This window comes from Neophocaena asiaeorientalis, unplaced genomic scaffold, assembly GCF_003031525.2.
Source record: "Neophocaena asiaeorientalis asiaeorientalis breed wild unplaced genomic scaffold, Neophocaena_asiaeorientalis_V1.1 scaffold60, whole genome shotgun sequence".
NCBI lineage: Eukaryota > Metazoa > Chordata > Mammalia > Artiodactyla > Phocoenidae > Neophocaena > Neophocaena asiaeorientalis.
Genome location: NW_020173721.1, coordinates 734,794 through 760,442, shown reverse-complemented (window position 1 = coordinate 760,442; position 25,649 = coordinate 734,794). Strand labels below are relative to the sequence as shown.

The 25,649-nt window shown below is 44.4% G+C and overlaps 1 protein-coding gene across 2 annotated transcripts in view; it reads right to left on the bottom strand.

Annotated features, from left to right (window-relative positions):
• Positions 1-25,649, bottom strand: part of POU6F2 (POU class 6 homeobox 2) — a 356,161-nt gene that overhangs the window by 16,996 nt on the left and 313,516 nt on the right. For both annotated transcript variants that reach the window (XM_024750655.1, XM_024750656.1), the window contains exon 6: positions 6,074-6,280. In XM_024750655.1, coding sequence (XP_024606423.1) covers positions 6,074-6,280 — 207 coding nt within the window. The remainder of the gene's footprint in view (positions 1-6,073; positions 6,281-25,649) is intronic.

Sequence of the window (25,649 nt, the reverse complement as noted above, 5' to 3'; positions counted from 1 at the left end):
AGGCGTAACGAACCCCCAGCTAAAGCCCCATTGTGGTGCTATGGAGAAAATGAGCATAACCCCGAGGGCTCTAGCAGAAGAAGCCAGAGTGTGCAGGAAGACATATGATTCTCCCTCCTTCTCTGCAATGGCTGGCATTTTTCTGTGTACTGGGTCCCTTATAATAGCTGGCAGAGAAATGAAATCAGTGGTTCTCAAGATTCCGGGCTTTCAGAATCACCTGGAGGGCTGTTAAAATACAGAGCCCTGTGCCCCATCCCCACAGTGTCTGGTGTAGTAGGTCCAGGGTGGGCCTCAAGAATTTGCATTTCTAGCAAGTTCCCAGGTGAAGATAATGTTGCTGGTTGAGGGACCACCCAAGGTTTTGGATGGAGCTTCTCCTACACAAAAGGTAAAGAAAGTGGACTTACTATGTCTAGACAAGAGAAGCCCGAGCCCGAGTTTAATAAGAACCTTTACTAATTAGGAGGGCATAAAGAATACCTGAGGAGTTCATGCTACCGTGGACAGGACAACTGCACAGGTGTTACATTTGCTGAAAGATTCAGGGTTGACCTCAGGACAATCTAACTTGAAAAATTTTGAGGACTAAAATTTTGAAAGATTTTGATAACTACCATCTCCCTTGGGTATCGTGTTCTAGACATTTAAATCTAGAGATTTCAGTTATCAAAAATTTTCTAGACATGATACCCAAGGGAGATTTTAGTTATCTCTGCAGGAAGTTTAGAAAAGTATGGAGGGAGTTATCCTTCTGGCAGAGTTTAGGAGACCTACTGGGTTTCCTCTGGCTCAGTTCCATGGCTCTGAAGCATCGCTTGAAGCTATAAGCAGGAAGCAGAGCCCCAGGTGTAAGGCTCCATCATAGGCCCCTCCTGCCTGCAGGGGAGTAGGTATGGCAGAAGCTCTAATGGTCTCAGGAAAGAGAACTGAGAACAGTGTCACTCCTCCAGCCACCATGAGGACGTGAGGAAGTGAGAAGAATCAGAACCTGAGCAGCATTCGGGGCCGATGCCCAGGCACAGGCAGCAAAGGCCAAGGCAGTCATCACGCAAGCTTGGGACACACGACCAGGGCTCAGCAGGGACAGGGATGGGACAGGAGCCAGATCTTAGTGCAGAGGAAGGGGCTGACAGACAGAAAAGAGAACTAGAGAAGACAGCGCTGTGTGGAAGGTCTCCCCAGGCTGCCGGCAGGTGCTCATTTGGAACATACTGGAAAATGCAGAAGACACAGAATTGGAAAGCCACAGAAGGGCCTGGGCTGGGCTCTCCTGGGAGAGTGGCTCTGGGATCCGGCGTCCCGGACAAGGAAACACTATAGTTTGGCAACAATTAAATTTGAACATGACGGACGGAGCACCCAGCGTGGGCGGGGTCCTGAGCAAGGCTGAATCAGTCTGGTCTCAGCCTCCTTTCAGGTACAGACTCATAGTGACAGTACAGGTTGATGACAGTGAACGGAGCAAGGGGAAGTCAGAGGCGAGGGAATGACACAGGCAAGCTTCACGAAGGACGGATCCTGGGCAGAGGGACAGTGGCGGGAGCTTCCCAGACACAGGAGGTGGGAGAGGCATTCCAGGCCAGGGGCACAGGGTGTGCAGGGAGCCTGCCCCCTGTCAGCTGAGCTCAGCAGCGGGGGATAAGGGAAGACCATAGAGGTGAGATGCCCAGATATGTGGCTGGAAGGTCAAAGATCTGTTTTGTATTGGGGTCACTGACACACATTTCATCCGTCCAGGAAACCCCTATGCTATTTTAGATCCCTTGTGGGTGGAAATGCCTCGTGTGTGTCTCATTCTGGGTGGCTCAAAAAAAAAACTGGGGACTACTGATTCAGGTAATGGCTGGGGAAAAACAGGGAAGTGAGTACATTTTTTTTACTTGAAAAAAATGGATGGATTTGGAGAATCATATGGCATTTTAGAAAGCTAAGTGAAATAAACCACTTTGCTTTGTCTTCCTATTGGCATCAAGATTACAGTTTGAAGAACAATTGAGTGCCTTCATGGGTGGTAGTCTCCAAGCATTACAGCTACGGTATTTAATTTTTGAAAAATTTCAATGCTTTGATTTTACAAATTAGAACACTTTCCCTTTCAAATGTCTCTATTTCCTTAATGACACTAAAAAACCCCCCTCCCATTAACTTTTGTTGGGATTTAGTCAGAGGAAGAATAAATATACCCAAAATGATGTCTGTGTTGCTCATGAAGAAGTCATTAATTCACACTCACAGGACAGTAAGAGCAAACCCCGGGCACCTGGGTGACTCTGGCTTTTGAAGCTGCAGAGTCCCATGGAGGGAATAGTTGAGCTCCCGCCAACTATTCTGTATTAAGTAATTTGTTTCATGCACAGAAAGATACTCCCCTCTCTCTCTCTGTCTCATTTTTATCTAGTCCTTTTCTCACTCTTATTGTCTTGCATTGCTCACCAAGGATCTCTGATGTGATATCTAGGGCTATCAGATCCTGGTATATATTAAAAAAAAAATACTGTTTGTATCTCAGATGATAACGTTGCAGGTTCTCAATCTTTCTTCACTGGAATAAATCATCATCGAGACTGGTTGACTCTTCAGTCAGATTTTATTCAGGCTCTTCTAATTAGTGGCAGGCAGGTGTAAAAATTAAAGATGTAATTACTTTTATTAAATTAAAACAAATCACCCCATGTCGTCTGGCCCAAGAGCTCTCTGTACTTCACTCCATAAAACTGGACCTCTGAGGATGAGTTAGGGAACTCTCTGCTCCTGTAATTTATGACATATTTTACTGTTGGAGCTATGCTCTTGTGAGATCAAGCATTTGTCATAAATCACATGAAAAAAATAAACTGAGAAACTTCTCTACTGTACGATAGAAATCCTTTATTTCTTAGTGGTTGTCCATATTATATTTCTTCAATGTAAAGGGTAATATTTAAAGAAAAAAATTGAAGACCACTATCCTTATACCTCCAGTTGTGAGCTTTTTACTTTTGGACTCTGGGCATTTTATGATCCACTCCCCTCAGAACCCCCACTTTTATATCTGGGACTCAGACTTGAGCATTTCCTGTCGATTCACCCAACTTGTTAACTTTACTACACATTCCAAGGTGTTTCAATCAGAGCTGATGCCAAGAAACAGTAATAGTCATTCATCTAATTGCTGCAATTTTCCTGACATTTCTCACCAGCTTCCTCAACAGTTCCCTTGATCTTTCTGGCACTTGGATAGACCACTGGCACATGCCTTGAACAATGGGATGGGCCCATGGGCCTCTGCCGCGACTTGAGGATTCAGGAAGGTCTGCATGTCACTCTTTTCAGCCATGCACACGTTTCCTCTCAGCACGTATATATATGAGAGATGCATGCTTCTATATGCGCAAGTTGAGTCTTGCTCTCTGGGAGGCTGGTTGTAAGTGACACGAGTTGGAGGTGCAAGGCACATCCCCTAGAGGCTGGCTGTTTCTTCCCAGTTGCTAGATCTCTGATTCTACAGTGACAAGGACGATGGTGGAGATTAGACCTGCAGAGGATGAGACGTTCCCACCGTGGTAATGAGGTTTCGTTCCAGGGGCCAACAGGTGCTGTGAGGAAGCTTCTGAGGTGCATCTGTGCTCATGGGAGAGACTGTGGAAATGGATTCATGATGTTGATTGTGGGCGACGATTTGAGGAGTGGCACCACACCCACCTCTTACTTGCCGTTTCTTGGTTAGGTCCTTCTGGATCGAAACTGTACTACCCCAAATCTAGAGCTGTCATCTTATGTAACAGTGATGGTCTATCACCCACACACCCTCCTTAGAAATTCAAGGTGAGAGTGAGAGCTACTTTGTATTAAATGTTGTGGATATCTAAATAATCCTCATCTTCTTGGCAATTTACAACTTGGCTTTGCTGACAGAAAATAGTTCTTAGCAGATTGTACGAAAAAAGGTTGATCTTCTCATTTCCGCCCCCAGAGATAATTTTGAACATAAGTTTGAACAGACGGAACTAGGGATTAAAAAGCCAGTGAAACATGGAGAATCTTGCCTCATTTGGGGGAACTATTTATTTATTTATTTATTTATTGACCACGTGACATGCAGGATCTTAGTTCCCCAACCGGGGATCGAACCTGCACCCCCTGCATTGGGAGCGCAGAGTCTTAACCACTAGACCACCAGGGAAGTCCCTTGGGGGAACTATTTAGAAGGTAGAGAATACAATGGAATCTTGTAAATAGTAAAAGAAAGAAAACAGCTGAGAGACGGGGGCAAGGCGTGAGGGTGGAAGTCCTCACGATACATTCGTCAGGGACTATCGTCCCACTGCCTGAGAGGAAGCTGAGGAAGAAGAGGGTGGTGGGGACCTTGGCTCCCCAGGCAGTGGTTTAGATTCAGAGCGAGAACCAGCAGGAGTAAGAGAGGCCTCCCAACTGCTGTGTGAGGTAGGTGCCAGCATTTCCCCATTTTACAGATGAGAAAACCAAGGCACAAAGATGATGTGTAATGTGCTCAAATCACACAGGGACAAAGCCCATCCTTTTCAGTTTGAATATGAAGCCCCTTCCATGCCTGTCCTCAGACTTCCTCTACGTTCTCATCACAGGAACCTTCCTTCTGTTTCTCAACACGCCGTCCTCCTTCATGTTTCCCTGCTTTTGTGCCTGCTGGTCCCACTGCCTGGAATGTTGTTGACCCATCATTTACCTGGTTGACTCCTACTCAACCATCAAGACTCAGTTCCAAACCATTTTCTCTGTGAGGACTCAAAACTCGCTAGACAAAGTTGGTCCCTCCCATCTCTGTGATGATACTGAACTTTGTGCGCACCTGTCCTGTTACAGGACATTCTGGTTTGTTTATTTATTTCTTTACTTACTTACTTATGGCCGTGCTGCATGGCTCATGGGATCGTAATCCCCTTACCGGGCCCCTGCAGTGGAAGCAGAGTCCTAACCACTGGACCGCCAGGGAGGTCCCGGGACACTGTTTATTGCACAGAGGGACTGTGCTCACGTACCTGTGTCCTCCACAAGACTACAAGCTCCTTTAAGACCAGAAAGCGTCACTCTTTTACCCCTGTTTCTTATTAAGCAGGGGCCTGCTGCAGAGTGGGTTATCAAAAAAGGTTTGCTGAATTAATTAGAAGTTCCATGAGGTCAGGGACCACGTCTCTCTTATTCAGAGCTGTGTACCCAGCCTCTAGTATAACATACAGGAGTGCTTGATTGATATTTGAATGGAAAAAATGAACTGGATTGTCATGGTTTTAATGAAATTCTGCCATTTGGAACTAATTACTTTATCTTTTTTTTTTTAAATTAATTAATTTATTTATTTTTGGCTGTGCTGGGCCTTCACCGCTGCACGTGGGCTTTCTCTAGTTGCAGCGAGCGGGGGCAAGTCTTCATTGTGGTGCGCGGGCTTCTCGTTGCAGTGGCTTCTCTTGTTCCGGAGCATGGGCTCTAGGCTTCCATAGCTGTGGCACGTGGGCTCAGCAGTTGTGGCCTGTGGGCTCTAGAGCACAGGCTTAGTAGTTGTGGCGCACAGGCTTAGTTGCTCCGCGACATGTGGGATCCTCCTGGACCAGGGATCGAACCCGTGTCCCCTGCATTGGCAGGCAGATTTTTAACCACTGTGCCACCAGGGAAGCCCCCACTCCCTAATGTGTAGGCAGCATTCTCAGAAGCGTCAGGTTGGGATCGCTTGGTGTTTAATACTTTTTTATTTTTCCCTTTACAGTTAAGACATAAGTGGTCTTGGTTTCTTCTTGACCACTTTGAAAATCGAAAGTTAAGTATCAGCTAAGCAGAGATAAATAAGAACCCATATCTATTGAATTTTAGGCCATTGTCTCTGTTATAATTGAATATATTCATATTTGTAGATTAGCAGCTATTTAATAGTTATCACCCATATTCACTAATAATGAAGAATAAAGCTACTTGCCTTTTTGTAAGTATTGATATGTTAGGATTAGTGGGATTAAATATCTTCTAATTTAAAAATGACTTTTCATTGAAAAGAAACAGAAGAAGGGCGGTCAGGAGAGGTGTCCAGGTAGCCACAGCTGCCTGGACATGGAGACTTTACCTGCTGACCGGGCTTGATGGGGGAGAGCGTGATGCCCTGGGTGTTGATCACTGGCAGGATCTGGTTCCCGATGACCGTGGCGATGATCTGGCCCTGGGCGTTGGTCAGGAGCTGGGGGGTGATCGGCTGCACCTGAAGGCCCTGAGAGCCGCTCGCTGCTTGGCTTGATGGCCCCGGGTTCGGCATCAGAGGAATGGTCCCAATAATCTGCAAGAGACAGGCCCACAGGTGAGGTTCCGGGCTCTGTTCAGGGTCTGCACATGCACCTGAAGACCACTCATGCCCTGGCCTCCATCAGAGGCTCCCTGAGAGCCGATTCATAATCCTTGAACAGATCCGGAGATGCGGGTGCGGAAGGAAGTGGCAGAGGATATGAGCATCTGAAGGAGAAACACACATGGACTGAGTGCGTGGAGGGAAGGGGAAAATATCTTATATAAAAATAAAATCACGGATGAACAGATACACACTACTATATATAAAGTAATCGACAAGGACCTACTGTACACCACAGGGAACACTGTGTAATAACCTATCTGGGAAAAGAATCTGAAAAAGAATAGATACATGTATATGTATATGAGTCACTTTGCTGTACACTTGAATCTAGCACAACACTGCAAATCAACTTTACTCCAATATAAAATAAAAATTAAAAAAAAATAAAATCAAGCATCAGTGAGGGCAGAAGCATGTGAACTCTGCCAGGGTAGCACAGATACCTGCTCTGTCTCCGAAGCAAAGGATAGACTCCTCACGCACTGCAGGCCCTCGTCTGGCTGGGGCTCCGCACCCCTTCCCCACAGGGCCCCTCACACACAGTGTGCTCCCTTCCATCCTCTCCCTGCTCGGGTCTCCCCTGCAGTTTCCATCGCTCCTTGCCTTCCCCGACATTCTCTCAAGGTCGGGGGCCAGCTCCCTGACACCCCAGCGGGACGACGGTGCCCCAGCAGCACCCTGGTGCTCACAGTGGTTGGGAGCCTGGGTCCTGGAGTCAGGGACACAGGAGTCCATTCCCAGCGCTGCCACCTCCTCTACAGCATTGTCAAGGAGCCTAAGCTTTCTGAAGGCTGGAGAGAACTGGGGTCATAAACGAATATTTGAAACTCAAAATAGAGGTGAAATGACTACCGAGGGCTGAAAATGTTTTAAAAGTGCATTTTATTTTTCATTTAGTTTTTAAAATAGATTTAATTACATTAATTAATTAATTAATGTTTGGCTGCGTTGGGTCTTCATTGCTGCACACAGGCTTTCTCTAGTTGCGGCAAGCGGGGGCTACTCTTCGTTGTGGTGTGTGGGCTTCCCATTGCAATGGTTTCTCTTGTCGCGAAGCATGGGCCCTAGGTACATGGCCTTCAGTAGTTGTGGCATGTGGGCTTAGTAGTTGTGGCTCGTGGGCTCTAGAGCACAGGCTCAGTAGTTGTGGCACACAGGCTTAGCTGCTCTGTGGCATATGGGATCTTCCTGGACCAGGGATCGAACCCGTGTCCCCTGCATTGGCAGGTGGATTCTTAACTGCTGCACCACCAGGGAAGTCCTAAAAGTGCATTTTAAATGATGTGTTTTAAAGTGGCCCTAAAGGTTAGCAGGCCAAGGCTTCTGTGGCAGGTAGGGGAAGGCTGTCCTTTGCGTCTGATAGCCTCTGTCTTCTGTGAAGGGATGGTGTGGAGAGGCCTGGCTGGATCCGAGTACCATGTTACGGAGAAAGGGAGCATGAGCTGAGACATTTATAAGATCTGGAAACACTGAACACATTTGTGGACCACGTTTGTCCCTGTCCACTGACATGGACAAATCTAATCTGTAAGCTTGCTTTGGGTTAGGGAGAAAAACAAAAATCTGATCTGTAAATAAAGAAAATATGATCTCCATTTCCCAATGTCATGGACTCTCCTGGGGAAAGCTGTGGAGCTGGGGTTGCACGCTTTCCCTCCAGGTACCACAGGGTGGTTACGCAGCGCTGCTCTGCTGGTCGTCTTCCAGGGCCGCTTCCCAGATGTGAACTGTGGTGACTCGGCCTAGGGGCCACCGTGACACATTAATAATACCGCCTTAGGAAGTGCTTTCGTGGATACGGTTTCCATTCATTCCACATTCTCACAACAGCTCAGTCCTGTGGGCCCTAGTCCTGCCCCTTGTTACTTGATAAGACAGTGGAGGGTCAGGGAGGAGTTTGCAAGTGGCAGAGCTGGAGTCCAGGTCTGGCCCCCCATGTGCTCACTTTCTAAATGTCACCTGGCTCCTACCACAGGGAGGACACGGGAGGGCACCTGCTCTTAAGAAAGGCCCTGCATCCTGTTCGCAATTTCCCACCAGATGGGAAATTGTAGACTAATTTTATAAACGATACCGTTTTCTATGCCCACAGTACCCCAAGCAGGGCTTTGAATGCAGTTTCTCAATAACTGTCTTTGGAAGGAATGGTTTCCGGACTCAGCTGTCCCTTGGATTCCAGATACAACTGGCACTGCAGAAGACCTGCGAGACCACAGGATTCAGTGCCAAAGATCAGGATGGAGAGACGCCCCCCCTCCTCACTTGGCAGGCCATGTTTCTACCACAAAAGCCCCTGTGGGAAGGCGCTAATGAAGGAGCTGTGCGAATATCTAGTCTCCACGGCAGCTGTCAATGGCTGCCGATAGAGGTCAAGTAATTAGGTGAGAGTGGTCAGCGGTCCCGCAGGGAGTCTGTAGCTCCGCAGCCTCACTGAGCAAGCCTGCGCTGTCCCCCCAGCAGCACTGGCCACGAGCGTGTCCCATCCGTGCCGCAAGGACAGGAGGCGTCCACGTCAATAGATCAGGGCACGTAAGTACTTTATTGATGACTGGTCTTGCATTAGGCATCCCAGGATGCAAAGGCTGTTCCTGTGACCCCACAGGCAATGGCGGGGAGGCCTGGGGGGCAGGCTCCTTGTCCTACTCTTGACGCTGGCTACTTCCGCGTTCCTCACTCGCACCATGAAAGGTACAACCCCCCTTGCCCCCAGTGCACTGTGAAAGCTCAGAGGCTGACCCATCGCCTCTGGCTTCCTCGTATCTTGGGCCTGGGAAGCCCTGCTCCACCTAATTGGGCCCAGTTGAAAGCCTACGGAAGGAAGCTGGATTCATTTAGGTGGCAGGGTTGCGGGTTCTATTTTAGGCAGGATGTCAGCGTGTTTAGCCTGGGAGAAGGCTTCAGAGGGAGGCAAGGCACCTGACAGCTACAGAACACACTGTGATGCAGGCGAGGCTTCCTACTCCCGAGACTGACACAAGTCGGTGCTCACCTGGCGGTAATGAGAGGCTCTGCCTGCGTTCTGGGTGGAGAGAAGAAGAAAGGCAAACGCGAACATCTCACCAACCTCTTCCCCAGGTGCAGCTTCACTTGCCAATACTGCACGGTGACATTAAAACATGGTGCCACTTTTTGTGTCCCCTCCCTTCGTTCCTCTCTTCTTTCCTGGGCCCTAGCATCACTTACAGAGGGCAGGACAGCGCTAGTGTCAGAGCCAGAGGGACCTGCAACGGCCCGACGGAGGGAACACTTTCATAGGAAGGTTGTGCCTGCGAGGTGGCAGGGCAGGAAGGGTGATTCTAAAGTCAGGAAGGCTTCCGGGAAGTCGAGCGTTTTTCATTTTTGTTCCTCTCTCAGGGGAGTTGGGATCATCATCTCAGCACGTCAAACACGTGGCAGTGCTTTGTGGGGAATTTTCTAATATTCCCCAATGCCTTACAACTCGCCCATTTTCATTTGCTCCCATGCATCCAAGTGTGGAGATGGTCACACACCGTGCTGTTGAAAACTTGTCAGATGTGCCAGTTTTGCTTAGGCGGCTCCGATTCCTTTCAGCGCTTCCATAGGTCGCACGGAAACTCCTCCTCGGACCCTGACTTCCAACAAGGAAATGAGAGGAATCCGGGCAGCAAGGCGGGAGGCTCTTTGACCTGGGAAACTCAGATTTTAAATGAAAGGCCTTTCGCTGTTCAAGGGAAATATTTGCATCTACACATGTTGCGACTAAATCAGGAAATCAAAACTGAGGTTTGAAAAGGCGATTTGAGGGCAAAGATAGAAAGAGGCCGCTTTTAAAACACATGTAGTTCTGGGACTAGCTTTCAGAGTTTGAGTTTCTGGTTCCCAGAGCTAGGGGTTTACTGCAAGGAGACGTCCTGATGGAAGGGCACGTCACTGAGCAAACAAGGCCACTACACTGGGACTCCGGATGCAGGCACTGGACACGCAAGACAATTTCCAGCTCTCCTGAGATGCTGAGGACTCTGGCAGAGCAGTCTGGTACCTGCAGACCCTTCTCTATGTAAGGCACCAGGAAGACCCAACTGGGGCAGGGGAGGGGGCGATGAGACAGGCGCATCACGTGCAAAGATTCTAACAATCCAACGGAGAAATGATATACACCAAACGAGTGGCAAGGACTATCTGATAAAAATCTCTCTACTCATGTGATCAGTGCTCAGAAAAACACTGGGACCGAATGAGTGATTTCAGAGGAAGAAAGATGAACATGGATGGCTTGGAAGACTTCATAGAAGAGATGGGGGCAGAACATGGGTCTTGGAGGTTAGGTGAGGATTTGGCAAGACAGAGAATCCATTCCAAACAAGAGATGAGAAACATGGCGGTGGCGAGTTAACTACTTTGCATGCAAAAGAGGGTTCAGACATTGGGCAAGTGACAGGTCGGCCTGGAAGGGTCAAATTCCCTCCAGGCAAGAGATTCCGATGAATGGTTTTTGAGGGGGGCCGTGGGGAAGGGTACTGAAATGGAGCTGTTTCAGCTGGGAAAGTGACCATGTGGCGAGAATGGACTAGAGTGTCGAGAGACGACAGACCAGGAGATCAGTCGCTAGGATGCTACCGTAGTCATCCAAGTGTGAAGCAAAAGGCTTCAGTGAATCCTTCATACAGGGGTTGCTTGTTTCGTTGCCTTCCACTTCAGTTCAAAAAGCATGGCCTATTTTATGCCTAGGTTGCAACATTAGAAAATTTTGAGTCAAGTTACTGCCCCATCAATCCCACAGCAAATAGCACAGGCATCGTTTGCAATGATCCCCTCTGTCTTTGCCCTGACTCCGAGGGTAATGATTCATCTCCGATGAACGCTTGAACCAGGAAGATGGTATCGTAATGATAATCTGTGACCTAAAAGAGTTCCAGCCTCTCTGACAGGGGACTTATTTGGTTGTTGCAGCTCATGTTCACTTGTCTCTTTGCTTATAGGAGTTAAGAGCGTAAACTGCAATGGAGAATACAGTCCGTGTTGTAAGAGCAACTGAAAACAAGCCCTAAAATGATTACTAGTGTTCATTAGCACGCCTCCCTGTTTCCATAAGAATGAAGGTGGCCTATGTGATGTATCAGTGTGCTATCGTTATTCAGTAGTAGTTATAATTTAACCCACCATAAAGACTACCTTGTGACTGTGGCAACCCCCAGCGATTCAGAGCCACGTAACGCCTTGGGTCACCATGTGATCATTACGATGCCCGTGTGGACCTCAGTCTAGTTGAGGTACTCAGTAGGGACGAATTGTGACTGATGGAGGTGGGCGGGTGCTGAATTTATTCACTGCTGGCACGTAGGTGTCACCAGCAGCAGTTGAGGGTGGTACCACAGAAGCCCAGGGCAGCCAGACAAGTTGTCTGATGCGCCACATGTCGTAATAGTCTATGACATGCCGTTAAACTCTGCCACGGAGAATGTGATTACAGATGTCAACGTGACAAGTAATTCTGTTGCACGTATCTTTAAGAAGACGAAACCTGTCAATGCTGGAAATCGGTGACTTTGCAGGGCTTTCAGTCCATCAGCAGAGGCGATCCTTTGCCCAATATTTGTGTAACCTCAACAGTTTCTGGTCAAGAGGATTTTGTTCACGCGGGGCATTACTGTGTCCATTCTCGAACACAGAGCTTCTAGCATCTGAGAGCCGAGGAGCTGGCAGTGAGCCATCACCAGTCTCCTTCCCCTCGCTTTCTGGTCTGGTCACAGTCACTGTTCTCTCTTCCTCCAAGGGATGATTTTTGTCTCCTTTATATAATACGTTCATTTCAGTCTCATGGGCTCCCAGGTTCAAGGTTAAACTCACTTAGAGTTATGTTGGCAGCTCTGATTAGGATGTTGATCCAGGAAGAGTAGGAGAATGCAACCATTTCCCAAACAAAATTTATTTTTGTGACATGCAATCTAGTGCCTTCTTGCACATAGCTGCGTCCAAGACGGAAGTGTGAATATTTAGAGGGTTTCTGTTGGAGAACCTGAACCAGAGATAGTAAAGGCATGAGGATAAGCAGATGAAAGAGCTGAATTAGAGGAAGACACTCAACAAAGGACAAACAGATTTAATCTTGCAGGCAACACCAATCAATTGGCCATGGCTTCCTGGAGCTCTGGAGGTTCCAGGTTCAGGAAGAAACAGTGCCTTGGTTGATTAATAATATCTGGCAAGGGTATGGGCATAGGAAATGGTGGCGTGTCTGAAGGTGGCATAACTAAAGGCCAGGACATGAGACAAATTATCTTAGACCTACTGGCGAGACATGGATGACTCACAATTTCTTAATGAGTAACTGTGAGAAAGAGCTTTTTACAGCGTATGCGTTAATGCTTATTTTATGGGTACAGATAAGTATTCCACCTCTGAGAATAACCACCTGCGCTCAATGTTTCTCACTGTCAGTTAGAATTAAGATCCCTCTACTGTTTGGCTTCAACTTCAGAAACACACTCACAGACAAGAGTAAAGAATTGGAGGTGTCATGATCTTTAAAATGTCACTTTGACTCACATTATGAGAAGGATAATCTGCATGAAAACTGATGTTGTAAAAACAGCAATAACAACAGTAAAAAATCCTCTCCCCTAAAAGCTTCTTAAAAGCCATTAAAGGTAGTTTTTCTTAATAATGTTTAAGAGAGAAATATACAGAGAGAGAGAGGAAAAAATCTCCCCACTGGTTGGGTTCAAGTCTAGGCTTTGCCACTAACTGGTGGGAAAGTGTTGGTGAATTATTTCACCTCTTAGAACCTCAGTCTGCTCATCAACAAAATGGAAATAATACTGTACCCTTTATAAGGTTATTGTGCAGACTCATTAGGTTAACACATGCAAAGCACCCAACACGGTGCTCTAACAACCAAAGAGGTATTCCATAAATGTTTGTTCATACCTTCATTTTTCTTACGCACTTTTGTGGTAATTCCTGGGCTTTTGCACTAAGTTGAAAAACAGCTTTTTTGAATTTTTCTGGATGTTATAATTTCACTATGAAAAGACTTTGCCAGTGGAATCTGTCTTGTCTTGTCACAGAATGCAAAGTTGGGAATTTTGGTGGAGGCATCAAGATTCAGTAGGTGCTTCGCTCCCAAGGAGGGACTAGATCTTCATGCTTTTACGGAAGACATTTCTGAAAACCAGTTAGATAATCCCAGAACTCAGGCACTCGTGGCGAGGGTAGATAAAGAGAACTTTTGAAATTCTGTGCGTCTTCCTCCCTCTCAGGGATGGGGCATGGGATGCTTTCTCCTCTCCTCAACATTAATAAAAGCGCTTGAATAAGTACCGTCTCCTCAATTTGGGGTATACACACCCGAAGAATCTAGAGGTGAGAAGCAGTGGCTTTAAGAGCTGACAGGGGAGGAGAGAAAAAGGCAGGGAGAGGAAGAAGGGGAAGAAGAGAGAGAGAGAGGAAACGGAGCTTCAGTGCATTGGCACCAGCCACGCTCCCAATGATAAGTGAGACGCATGTGTTTCCCTGGACTCACTGCCATGGGTAGGAGCCGTTTAAAATCCTTGTCCCGGAGGACCCCCTGAGCCATGGGCACTGGGACAGCATCACGGAGACAGCCCTGAGGAGTGGACTTGGAGAGAACCAAGCCCTGAGAGGGGAGTGGGCAGCTGGAAGATGTGCCCTTGGAAGGTCCCAGCGGGGCCTGGGAAGACCTCATGAGCGTGCCCCCGAGAGTTGGCCTGAGCCACCTGTTGGCCCAGAGAGCAGAAGCCATCGTGCTTAGCAAAATGGGGCCATTCTTACTTCCCCCATCTGTCCTCTCCCCACCTCAACCTGACCTGTCAGAAACAGAGTCTGCAGGCTGAGGAAAGGAGAGACATTCCAATAGGGGAAGAAAGAGGGACTGGGTTACCCTTTTCCACGGTGGCAATAGCAGGAAGGAGGCCCGGTTGGCGCCGCTGGTGGTGGCGAAACTTGTTAGATTTTTGTCAGGGGACTGGACATCTTATTTGCAATTTAAAGTGACCACAGGAGACTGTATTCCTTGAAAAGCAGTCATGGGGCAAGATCCCCCGCTCTCATCCAGGAGGAGGGGAGGGCCTATGGCCACCAGGAAGGTTGAAAGGGACAGTGGGAGCCTCTGCTGAGGTCCCCCAAGTAACAGTTCTGCCCTCTTTCCCCACTTATATGGGAAGGGGGTTGATAATCATAAATTACTGCATAAAGGAATTTAAACTTATGTCTCCCAGTCTCCCACTCCTCTGGGCTAACTCACCATTGCATGTGCAAGGGAATTCAAATGTGACCTTTTCATTTTTAAATTTAAACATTTTGGGCCTGTATTTAAGTAACTTGGCTAAATTAAACGTGACCTCATTCATGAATATCAGCGAGTATTTTCTAAGCCATTGCTATCTGTTGATTTTAAAAGCAGGTACAAATGGGGACCGTCTTGACCTTAATTATTAAGGTCAATCAATAACACTGAAAAAGGAGATCTTGTGCATCATAGTGTCATGACTTTGTTAGCTAAGGATGCTTGAAAAATAGAGGAGAAAGGGAAGCAAGAGGAGGACACAGAGGAAAGAGGAGAGAATTTAACAAGCTACCAGAGGTGGAGAATTCAAAAATGTGAGCAGAATATACATTTTCCCATAAACTATGAATTTGGCTTATTTCTGAGAAGTAGGAGCTGCTGCTATTTATAGCCCTGATTGTTGACGTTTCCAGACTTAAAAATGGATACTATTGAAATGCCTTAGTCGCTGAAGTTCTTCTAAAGCTTTTGAAAACCTGACAAATGTAACAGGGAAAGCCGGTGCATGCCAAAGGAGAAAATAGTGAACGATACCTAGGAGAAGTTAGGTCAGAAGGGTCAGGACCACTTCAACATGGTCATTTGACAGCTATGTTAGCAAGATTATCCTCATTAGTAATCAGCAGTATTTCCAAGGTATAGTAATGATGTGCTTTTATGGGTCTCCATTTCCTCTCTCATCTTTAATGAAACCCAAGACTTACCCCAAATTCCCAAACACACTGTGAAAACAGTCTTTTGTTTAATTGTTGAGAAAGAAAAAAAATCTAATGTGTATGCCTTTGTTTTCCACTTACAAATGACGAGGCAGGGGTGAAAGGATTCTAGTAGATCTCAGTGATGCAAGATGGGACGAATAATGTCAATTCCAAAGGTGTTTTACAGGAACAATTTGCTTATGGAGCACAGGCTGAACCCTAGTTATGCAGCCCATTAGCAGTAAACATCGTGGAAGGAACTCCACATCTCAGGGAACTGACAGGCCTCCCAGGCAAGGGTCAACTCAACGATACAATGATCATTCTTACTGGACCTGAATCTTTCTCAAGTCCTTTGACAAAATGAAGTTAGCAGCTGTAGCCCTGTTCTGAAGAGTGGACAGTTCCTACTACAACAATACTACAACTGAATCTGGCAAACTCAACACTCTAGAGGGGAGTGCTTTTCATTTGTTTTGTTTGTTTTCATTAAAAATTTTAAGATGCATCATATCTGTTCTTAAATATTTTACTGTATGTGTGAGATTTGCTAGTTTCTCTCTTGTTTGGGTTCCCACTCAAGTGTTAACAAAAGCTTTGATCCAGAGTATAATCAAAAGATTAAGTTAAATTTATACAAGTTGATATTACATGGAAATGAGAAAGAAGTGAGGAGGCATCATAACTGCCCACATGGCTTATTCCTGGAGTTGCTGGTGGACGGGGATCGGTCCCCAGGAAATGAATCCTTTTCTTTAACACAGTATAGGGACCCACCATCAACACAAATTTAAAAATTATATCTGAGTTATGTATTTACTACACTGAACAGCATATTGGCAAGCTTTGGATTATTTAGGGGTTCTTGACTTCTCTATGGCATTGTTTTTCCTTTACTGCTCTGCTTACTTTTTATGCAACTAGAAGGTGGGATGAGGAAGACAGAAGAGGGGAGACTAAATTTAGCTAAATGTTAGCTCAAGGTTTCACTGGGCATGATGTTGGAACCAAAGGTTGACTGGCTTCACCTGTGATTGGAAAGAAATACTCAGTGATGCAAAGAGGTTCTTCCAGCAAAACGCAAGTAAGCAAGACTCTCACCGCGAATGCAATTCTCCTTGGGCAAAGGAAGTGGAATTTGGAGAGATCTTTTTGGAAATGGACAGAGAGCTTGCCACTTTCTTCTATGCCTGTCTTCTCCTTGGAAATGTATTGCATATGGTTAGCATATACCCAAAGGCTTGGAGTATGTGAGTTTGGTTGTTTATACAAATATTAATACTTTGCATATTAAAAGTATGCCTGTGTGAATGGATAATACAGACGTATCGGCAGAATTTTCGATGCAATTTTCTAGCAAAAGGGAAAAAAAAAACCCACCTCCAACTTTGTCTGGAAAAGGTAGGCAATTGTCTAAACGTATCTGCTTTATTCTGAATGGTTTAAAATTAGGCGTGTTGTTTTATTTGTGCATTTACTCATGTACAAATTGATCACTTACATGCGCACTCACCCACCACTCACTCAGCAAATCCAGTGCCCAGCACTGGGCCACACCACGTTGCTCTCATTCCCACTGTAGAAGACTGGGGAATTATCCAGCTATCTGAATCCATGAAGATCCTGTCTTTTGGATTAATAGGAGCATTCTGTATATCTCGTCAAATATGGCACCTGCAACCTGCTAATGAAAAAGAAAGCCTAGGCTCCCAGTAGCGAAGACGGTCAAGACGCCAGAAGTCTACACACCACTAAAACCCCTGCTGTTGATAGGAGTCCTGTCTGCTCTTTTCTGTAACTGTCAATGACTTGAGGGAATCTCCTGAGGTCCCTCCTTCTGAGGACTGACTGCATACTCAGATGTGTTATTGGACGGCTGAATTCACCCTTCATTGAAATAGGTTCTTATATTCTCCTGAAAAGTGTTAGTTTTTAAAAATGATTTTTGAAGAAGACAAATATTATGAACATTTGATCGCTACATTCTATTTACTGAGGGCCCATTGTGTGCCAGGCAGTGTTCTAGATTTGGAGAGTCTGAGAAATATCTGACAATCCTAAATTTTGTTTTTAAATAACTTTGATCGTGAAAAAGAAGACAGCTAAGGGGCTTCCCTGGTGGCGCAGTGGTTGAGAATCTGCCTGCCAATGCAGGGCACACAGGTTCGAGCCCTGGCTGGGAAGATCCCACATGCCGCGGAGCAACTAGGCCCGTGAGCCACAACTACTGAGCCTGCGCATCTGGAGCCCACGTTCCACAACGAGAGGCTGCGACAGTGAGAGGCCCGCGCACCCCAATGAAGAGTGGCCCCCACTCGCCACAACTAGAGAATGCCCTCGCACAGAAACGAAGACCCAACACAGCCAAAAATAAATAAAATTTAAAAAAAAGAAAAAAAAGATAGCTAAGAGGCCTAATAATGGCTGGGTTATTTATGGTGGGGGGCGGTAGGGGGGAAGAAAATCCCTCGGGACATCTGGTCCCCAAGAACACAACTGAAACTGCCCGCTTCCCACGGCAGAGTAGGAATGACAGGCACACAGTGGGGAATGCCCTTCAGTTTTCCCAGAACAACACTCCTCCTCGGCACCACATCACAGTCAACCTCTGCCATCTTGATTCTGCCACAAGGATCCACGTGAATTCACTGCAGGGTTCCACCATGCTCTCAAAGGCCCCCACTTTATCTGTGGCTATATTATGATTTTCCTATCTCTTGAGTCCTAATTGGAATAAAAACAAATGTATATTTCAGTCTGTAATTATTTATAACAGGAACAACTGTGACATCTCACACAAAAGCAAATGCCTTCAAGCCATCATGGCTTTGGTTTCAACTTGTTATTTTCAATGGGAAGAAATGAAAGTGCTTATAAATATGATCTAATGCTTCAATTTCCAGATCTATTCAGAGATTTTACATTGTCGTTATAATATTCATTATGTTTGTCCAGTAGGATATTCCATGTGTCAGAAAACAAATTCTTAAGGATGAACCAGAAACATTTCTTTTCATCATCCCTCTTCTCTATTCCCCAATGACTACAAATTAAACTGAGTTCTTTTTCATTTTCTTTGCAGCTGCCAACACTGTGGAATTGCTAAAACATTTTTTTTTCCCTGCAAGAGAGAATCACAACTGTGGTGAAGCCATCATTTTGCAGAGAGACAAACATTATAAGCCTTTATAAGGCTTTGCCTAAGACTTTAAGTTTTGATGCCAGCAAAAAAATACCTAGAATGTGGGGTAGTATTTCTGCTTTTGCCTGTTGATGCCAGATTAAGTGACTAAATCAGATTAAAGTTATTTATTGCTTGGGAGCACACTTTTTAGTTTGACTCAGCTTTGGTCCTTAGAATCTTTAGTAAACGTTCCTAAATGAAGCCCTGGACCTATGAACTGTTTATTATATATTTCTTCCCAAATGAGAGAAAAAAGAGCTACAGCAATGACAGCAAAAAACCTAAATCAGGGACCAGTGATCTCCACTATCCCCAACTCTTTGGAGCAGTGGGAGGTGGTGAAGTTAAGACTCTGTGTTCCCAATGCAGGGGGCACAGGTTCAATCCCTGGGCAGGGAAATAAGATCCCACATGCTGCAGGGTGTGGCCAAAAAAAAAAAAGAAAAAGAGAAAAAGAAAGCGCTGCATGGAATTCGGGGTTTTTGAGCACAAGCCATTGTTCTGCTTGCTTGGCCCAGCAATAAACCTTTCTCTGCTCCGGAAAAGAAAAAGCAAAAAGCAAAAAGCAAGTGCAGCATGCATTTAGCATCACCTAGTGCTGTGAGTGCATTCAGGCTGTAAAGCTGAATTTAAATTAGTAAAAACAACAAGCCTCTAAGAAAAGGGGGGAAAAGGGGGGGGTGAGGGAATGAAGCCACACCAGGTGTCATTAAAGAGGCATCTGTTTATCACCACCCAGTCTCACGAGTCCAGGATGATTCATAGGCTTTTTGTGAAGAGAATATGTGTTGTGGCAAAATTAAATGTATTTTGATACTTGCATGCAATATTTATCTACCTGCAATCAGAAAAAAAGTTGTCCTCATCACTCTACCATGTATTACTTTTTCAATTTCCTCTTAGTAATGTTGTTTTTTAATGTCCTTTAGGGTGAGACCACTGAATGTCTCGTTTGTCACGACAAGGACCATAACTCATTAGAATTACGCTGATGAGTCTTTCTCATAAAATTGCATCCTCACTTTCAAGGTGACCAATCTGCACTCTTACCCCAACCATCAGGCAGGTTTTTTTTAAGCTTTTTTTAAAAAATTAATTTATTTTATTTTATTTATTTTTGGCTGTGCTGGGTCTTCGTTGCTGCGCGTGGGCTTTCTCTAGTTGCAGCGAGCGGGGGCTACTCTTCGTTGTGGTGCGCGGGCTTCTCATTGCGGTGGCTTCTCTTGTTGAGCAGCATGGGCTCTAGGCACGTGGGCTTCAGCAGTTGTGGCTCGCGGGCTCAGTAGTTGTGGCGCATGGGCTTAGTTGCTCCGTGGCATGTGCGATCTTCCTGGACCAGGGGTCGAACTGTGTCCCCCGCATTGGCAGGCGGATTCTTAACCACTACGCCATGAGGGAAGCCCCATCAGGCAGGTTTTGATAGATGTTAGCATAGAGGGCCACTGTACTCTTCCAGTTGTGGTTTCTCATAGTTTTCTGGTTCCTATTTTAAATGTCCCTCAAAGTATATGCATATTATATATATACAATATGTATATATAACAATATATATAATATATAAATATACACGTATAATATGTGTGACATGTATTTATATTTATCTAGTGCTTCAAATTTGGTACGGGGAAAATGTTAATTTATCATGACAAACAAACCACTAATATAATGATTTTCCAACTGTCCTGTTCTAAGCTCAACAACTCAAAATTCATACCAATAGTATGAAGTTTGGAATTTTTAATTACAAAGCATTTTTTTTTGATGTGGACCATTTTTAAAGTCTTTATTAAATTTGTTACAATATTGCTTCTGTTTTTTTTATGTTTTGGTTTTTTGGCCACAAGGCATGTGGGATCTTAGCTCCCCGATCAGGGATCAAACCCACACCCCCTGCATTGGAAGGCAAAGTCTTAACCACTGGACTGCCAGGGAAGTCCCTCAAAGCTATTTTTGAAGTACAGCCTTATCAGGAGTATGTTTCACAGTCATGCCAGATGAATTCATTCATATATATTGTTAAATTATGTAGAAGCTGGCATAAGGATACTTACATTGAAGAACAATGGAGATATTTAAGTCATAAAACAATTAACTTAATCCACAACTCAGAATTAAAAAATAATCTGCTTAACTTCTCTAAAAAATTTGGGACATTTCTAGCAATGTTTATGGTACCAGATTTGGTTTCTGAGAAGGATTCTTTCTTTTTTTTTTTCCCCACATCTTTATTGGAGTATAACTGCTTTACAATGGTATGTTAGTTTCTGCTGTATAACAAAGTGAGTCAGCTATACACATACATATATCCCCATATATGTATCTCCTCCTTCTTGCATCTCCCTCCCACCCCTCTCAATGGTCACAAAGCACCGAGCAGGTTCCTTCTTAACACTTTCTGATTCCTCTAGGTTTGGACTGCAGGAACAAGTCTACATTATCCCCATTTCTAACGTGTTATCTTCATGTGAGCTGAGAAGGAACAGAAACTCTACTTTTTAATATTTTAAAATGTATATGATTTTGTGATCTCAAAAAGATCAAAATGAGTTCTCAGAATTCTGAGTAGCATGCCATGTTCCTCCCTTCTGTGTTCACCTAAGTAATTTGTATATCACCTTTTCTTTTTTTAAAATAAGAGACCTTTTATTTTTTGGCCACGTTGAGCAGCTTGCAGGATCTTAGTTCCCCGACCAGGGATCGAACTCGTGCCCTTGGCAGTGAAAGCTCCAAGTCCTAACCACTGTACCACCAGGGAATTCGCTGTATTATTAACTTTTAAATGTAAATGATTTAAGTATCTTTTTTCTTAAGGATGTCAACTATTATATTAAAAAAACTTAAGTCTGTCTTTCATAACCAATGATACTGACAAGATCCTCACATTAAAATCCAAATTTCAACTTGCAATGAAATCCTCAAATTCTGTGTGAATTTAAAACAGAGTTTTGTTTTCCTCGCTGTACATGTATCACTAAATCTCTTCCTTACGGTTGCCTGGGAGAGCCTGCTAACGTCACCTGGAGATTTACTGAAGGTAGATTGAAATGTTTTTATTCTAGAGCATCAGAGGAAATCAACAGTAGTTGAATGAACCTTGCAGGTAAAAGCCCTGTGGCCCCGCTTTTTGATTAAATAAAGTACAACACTTTGTTATAAGGAAAAGTGGATGCTGTCACGTCCTCAGCCACGTAGTCATGATATAGAGGCAAGCTAGACATCACTTAGCCTTCTGTGGCTGATAATCTGGAGAAAACAAGGTAGTCTGCTTACCCTGTTACTAATAGTGGGAGCAGCGGACTGAAAATCATCAAACTGGCCCTCTCTGCATGCTGGGGCGACCACGGGTTTCAGAACCCAGGTGGTCAAGAGAGCAAGGGAGAGGCAGGGTTCGCCTGGTACGCGCTATGTACCTGGCACTGCGCCAAGATTCCACATCCTTTATTGCTTTTACTCCTGACAACAAGCCTGAAATGCTAGTACAGTAGTTTCAAAAACTGAAGAAAGTACCGGAGATGGAAACAACCTAAGTGTCCATCATCGGATGAATGGATAAAGAAGATGTGGCACATATATACAATGGAATATTACTCAACCATAAAAAGAAACGAAATTGAGCTATTTGTAATGAGGTGGATAGACCTAGAGTCTGTCATACAGTGTGAAGTAAGTCAGAAAGAGAAAGACAAATACTGTATGCTAACACATATATATGGAATTTAAGAAAAAAAAATGTCATGAAGAACCTAGGGGTAAGACAGGAATAAAGACACAGACCTACTAGAGAATGGACTTGAGGATATGGGGAGGGGGAAGGGTAAGCTGTGACAAAGCGAGAGAGAGGCATGGACATGTATATACTACTACCAAACGTAAGGTAGATAGCTAGTGGGAAGCAGCCGCATAGCACAGGGAGATCAGCTCGGTGCTTTGTGACTGCCTGGAGGGGTGGGATAGGGAGGGTGGGAGGGAGGGAGACGCAAGAGGGAGGAGATATGGGAACATATGTATATGTATAACTGATTCACTTTGTTATAAAGCAGAAATTAACACACCATTGTAAAGCAATTATACTCTAATAAAGATGGAAAAAAAAACTGAAGAAAGTAAAAGAGACCAATGCTGTTTTCATCAGATACAGTAATGCTAGATGGCATTATGCTTAAAAGTATTTCCATATAAAACTTCGATATACTAAATAGACCCTACTTTGGATCAGACACCCTAAGTAGATTAAAATATATCCAGGTGGGGAGGGCATGATATTTACGGAATGACCACTATGCGGCAGGGAGGGGAGCGGGCACTTAGACGTGTGATGCTGAAAGCAGCTGCCCTCAGAGGAAAGCAGTGCTTTGAAGCAGCCAGATCTGGGCTCAAATCCAGGCTCTTTCACTTTTTTTCTAACTCTGTGGCCCTGGGAAGCTGGTTAACTTTTCTGAACCTCTATTTCCTCAGCTGTAAATTAGAGACAATAGTGCAAGATCACTGTGGGAATGAAATGATGAACTTATGCACCATGCTTATGAATAGTGTATTAGCTTATATGAAATACTCTATATTCATTCAGTCCACAGATTATATTACTATGTTTATGCTTACTATGTGCTCTTTTAGCCACTGGGATACATCAGGGAACAAAACAAAAAATTTCAATTATTATTAGAGCACAGTGAATAAGAGTGAGCTCTGATATCAGACAACACTGGGTTTGAACCCTGACATTTCCAGCTGGGTGATCTTGGAAGTTTCTTAATCTGTACAATGGGGATAAACCATATTCCGTGGTTGTGGTCATAATGAAATGAAACAATATACTGAATGTTAAAAAAAAAAGATACCAATTAACTTATATACAAAACAGGGACTTCCCTAGCGGTCTAGTGGTTAAGACTCCGAGCTCCCAATGCAGGGGGCACAGGTTCAATCTCTGGTCGGGGAACTAAGATCCCTCAAGCTGCGTATGGCGCCGCCTAAGACATTAAATAAATAAACACAAATTTTAGAAAACCAGAAATAAACCCACAGACATAGAAAACAAACTTATGGTTACCAAAGGGGAAAGGGGAGGGTGAGGGATAAGTTAGGAGGTTGCGATTAACAGATACACATTACTATATATAAAATAGATAACCAACAAGGAGCTACTGTAGCACAGGGAACTCTACTCAATATCTAGTGATACCTATAAGGGAAAAGAATCTGAAAAAGAATGCATATATGTATAACTGAATCACTTTGCTGTACACCTGAAACTAACACAACATTGTAAATCAACTATAGCTGAATTAAAAAAATAGAAAAAAATATTGAATACTAATCACTCTTTGGCGTGTAGAAAGTGCTCAATGAATGGAAGCAACGGATTAAACTTATTGTTGTTAAATACCCCAACAACCCTGAGCAGATGACGTTGCCGTCACTGCAAGGAAGAGAAAACTGAGGCTGAGTGAGACTAGGTGCCTTGCCTGGGGTGGAGGAGCTGCTTGGGGATGGAGTCTAATTTGAAAGCCTGTGCTCTTTACCGTGGGCTGGCTTCCATGTGAGCACATAGACATTTGCTTGTTCTGTCTCTGTTACCCTGAGACTGGATTATTGTGACCATCTATTGAAAAGTGTCAGATCAGGGGTGTGTAGTGTGTTTTCCTTTGTGTGTCTGTGTTCTGCTTGATCGATGCCATTTACTTGTACGTATAAAGCTGTATCACATCTTGAGTTTACTGTTGTATTCTAAACTCTTCACCTTGTGACGTCTTCTTGGGATCTACTTAGATTGTTATTTTTACAAGGTGGAAAGTGTTAGGTGGTGAGATGAACAGCAATTTGGAGCAATGTTCTATGGATAATGCATTATATTCAACTGGATAGTGCGAAGGCTTACTTCTGTACATTTGAACTTGAACCTGGCTCCTCTCACTTTTCTGAGTTGGGACTTTTCCATTGCTACCTATCTCTGATCTATTTCTCATTTCTCTCTTATTGGCCTGTAAATTCATGATGTGATGCCTACACCTTTAAGAAGAATGCATCATGTCAACAACTTGTGGGCCAACAAGAAAGTTGGGTGCATTACTGGGCTTATGGTGTAGTAAATGGTACAACGAGCATTTATTGGGAAGTTGACTGCATCTCATGTGTGAATTTGATGTGTTCACCTCTCTGCTTAACCATAAAAATTGTTTGCAGAAAAAGCTGATATTGCTCTAGAGATGGTAAGTCAAAATTCAGCACTTCCGCTCTTTCCTTGCCCCTGACCCAAATCAAGTTTAATTTTCATTCTTTAGTTGGAAAAACTGAGACATAAATAGCTTCTACTTTCTCCCTTGACTTTTTACTAAAAAGAGAGCCATCATCAAGGTAGATAGCTAGTGGGAAGCAGCCGCAGAGCACAGAGAGATCAGCTCGGTGCTTTGTGACCACCTAGAGGGGTGGGATAGGGAGGGTGGGAGGGAGGGAGACGCAAGCGGGAAGAGATATGGGAACATATGTATATGTATAACTGATTCATTTTGTTGTGAAGCTGAAGCTAACATACCATTGTAAAGCAATTATACTCCAATAAAGATGTTAAAATGAAAAAAAAATAGCCCATTGCACAGTCTTTGTGATACTGGATTTGGTTAAAGTGATTTATCAAATAAATAACGTTTCCTCAATTATAAGACCCCACATAGTTTGCATTTGTAATATTTGTGAAATTAGGCTGCCCCTAACAACTGATATATCTGTTTAATGTGCTAATATTTTCTTCCATTACAAAAAAAGCTGTTACTGATGGTGTAACTTAAGATCATTCGTTTCTTAGACTCACAATACAGAATTAGATATTTCCCTTTTTCTTATCAAGGGTTTACCTCCTTAGAGGGGCAGCTTCCAAAGGGAAACATCTAACAATGTATAGGGCCTTGCCACTTTGGGAGCTTAATCAATTCTAAAATCATCTTGCTGTGTCATACCACAAAAAGCACCAGTCAAGGATTCACTGGGATAGCATTTCCTCCTTAGCTCTGAAAGGCTCACTTTGGTGAGCGCCCATATAAAGCACCGACTTCTTTCTTCATACTTCATAGTTGAAGTATGGCTTCAACTATGGCTAGGATGCTTTGCTGGAAGGCAGGGGCCCTACAGTCCCTCAGACCCTAACTCCTCGAG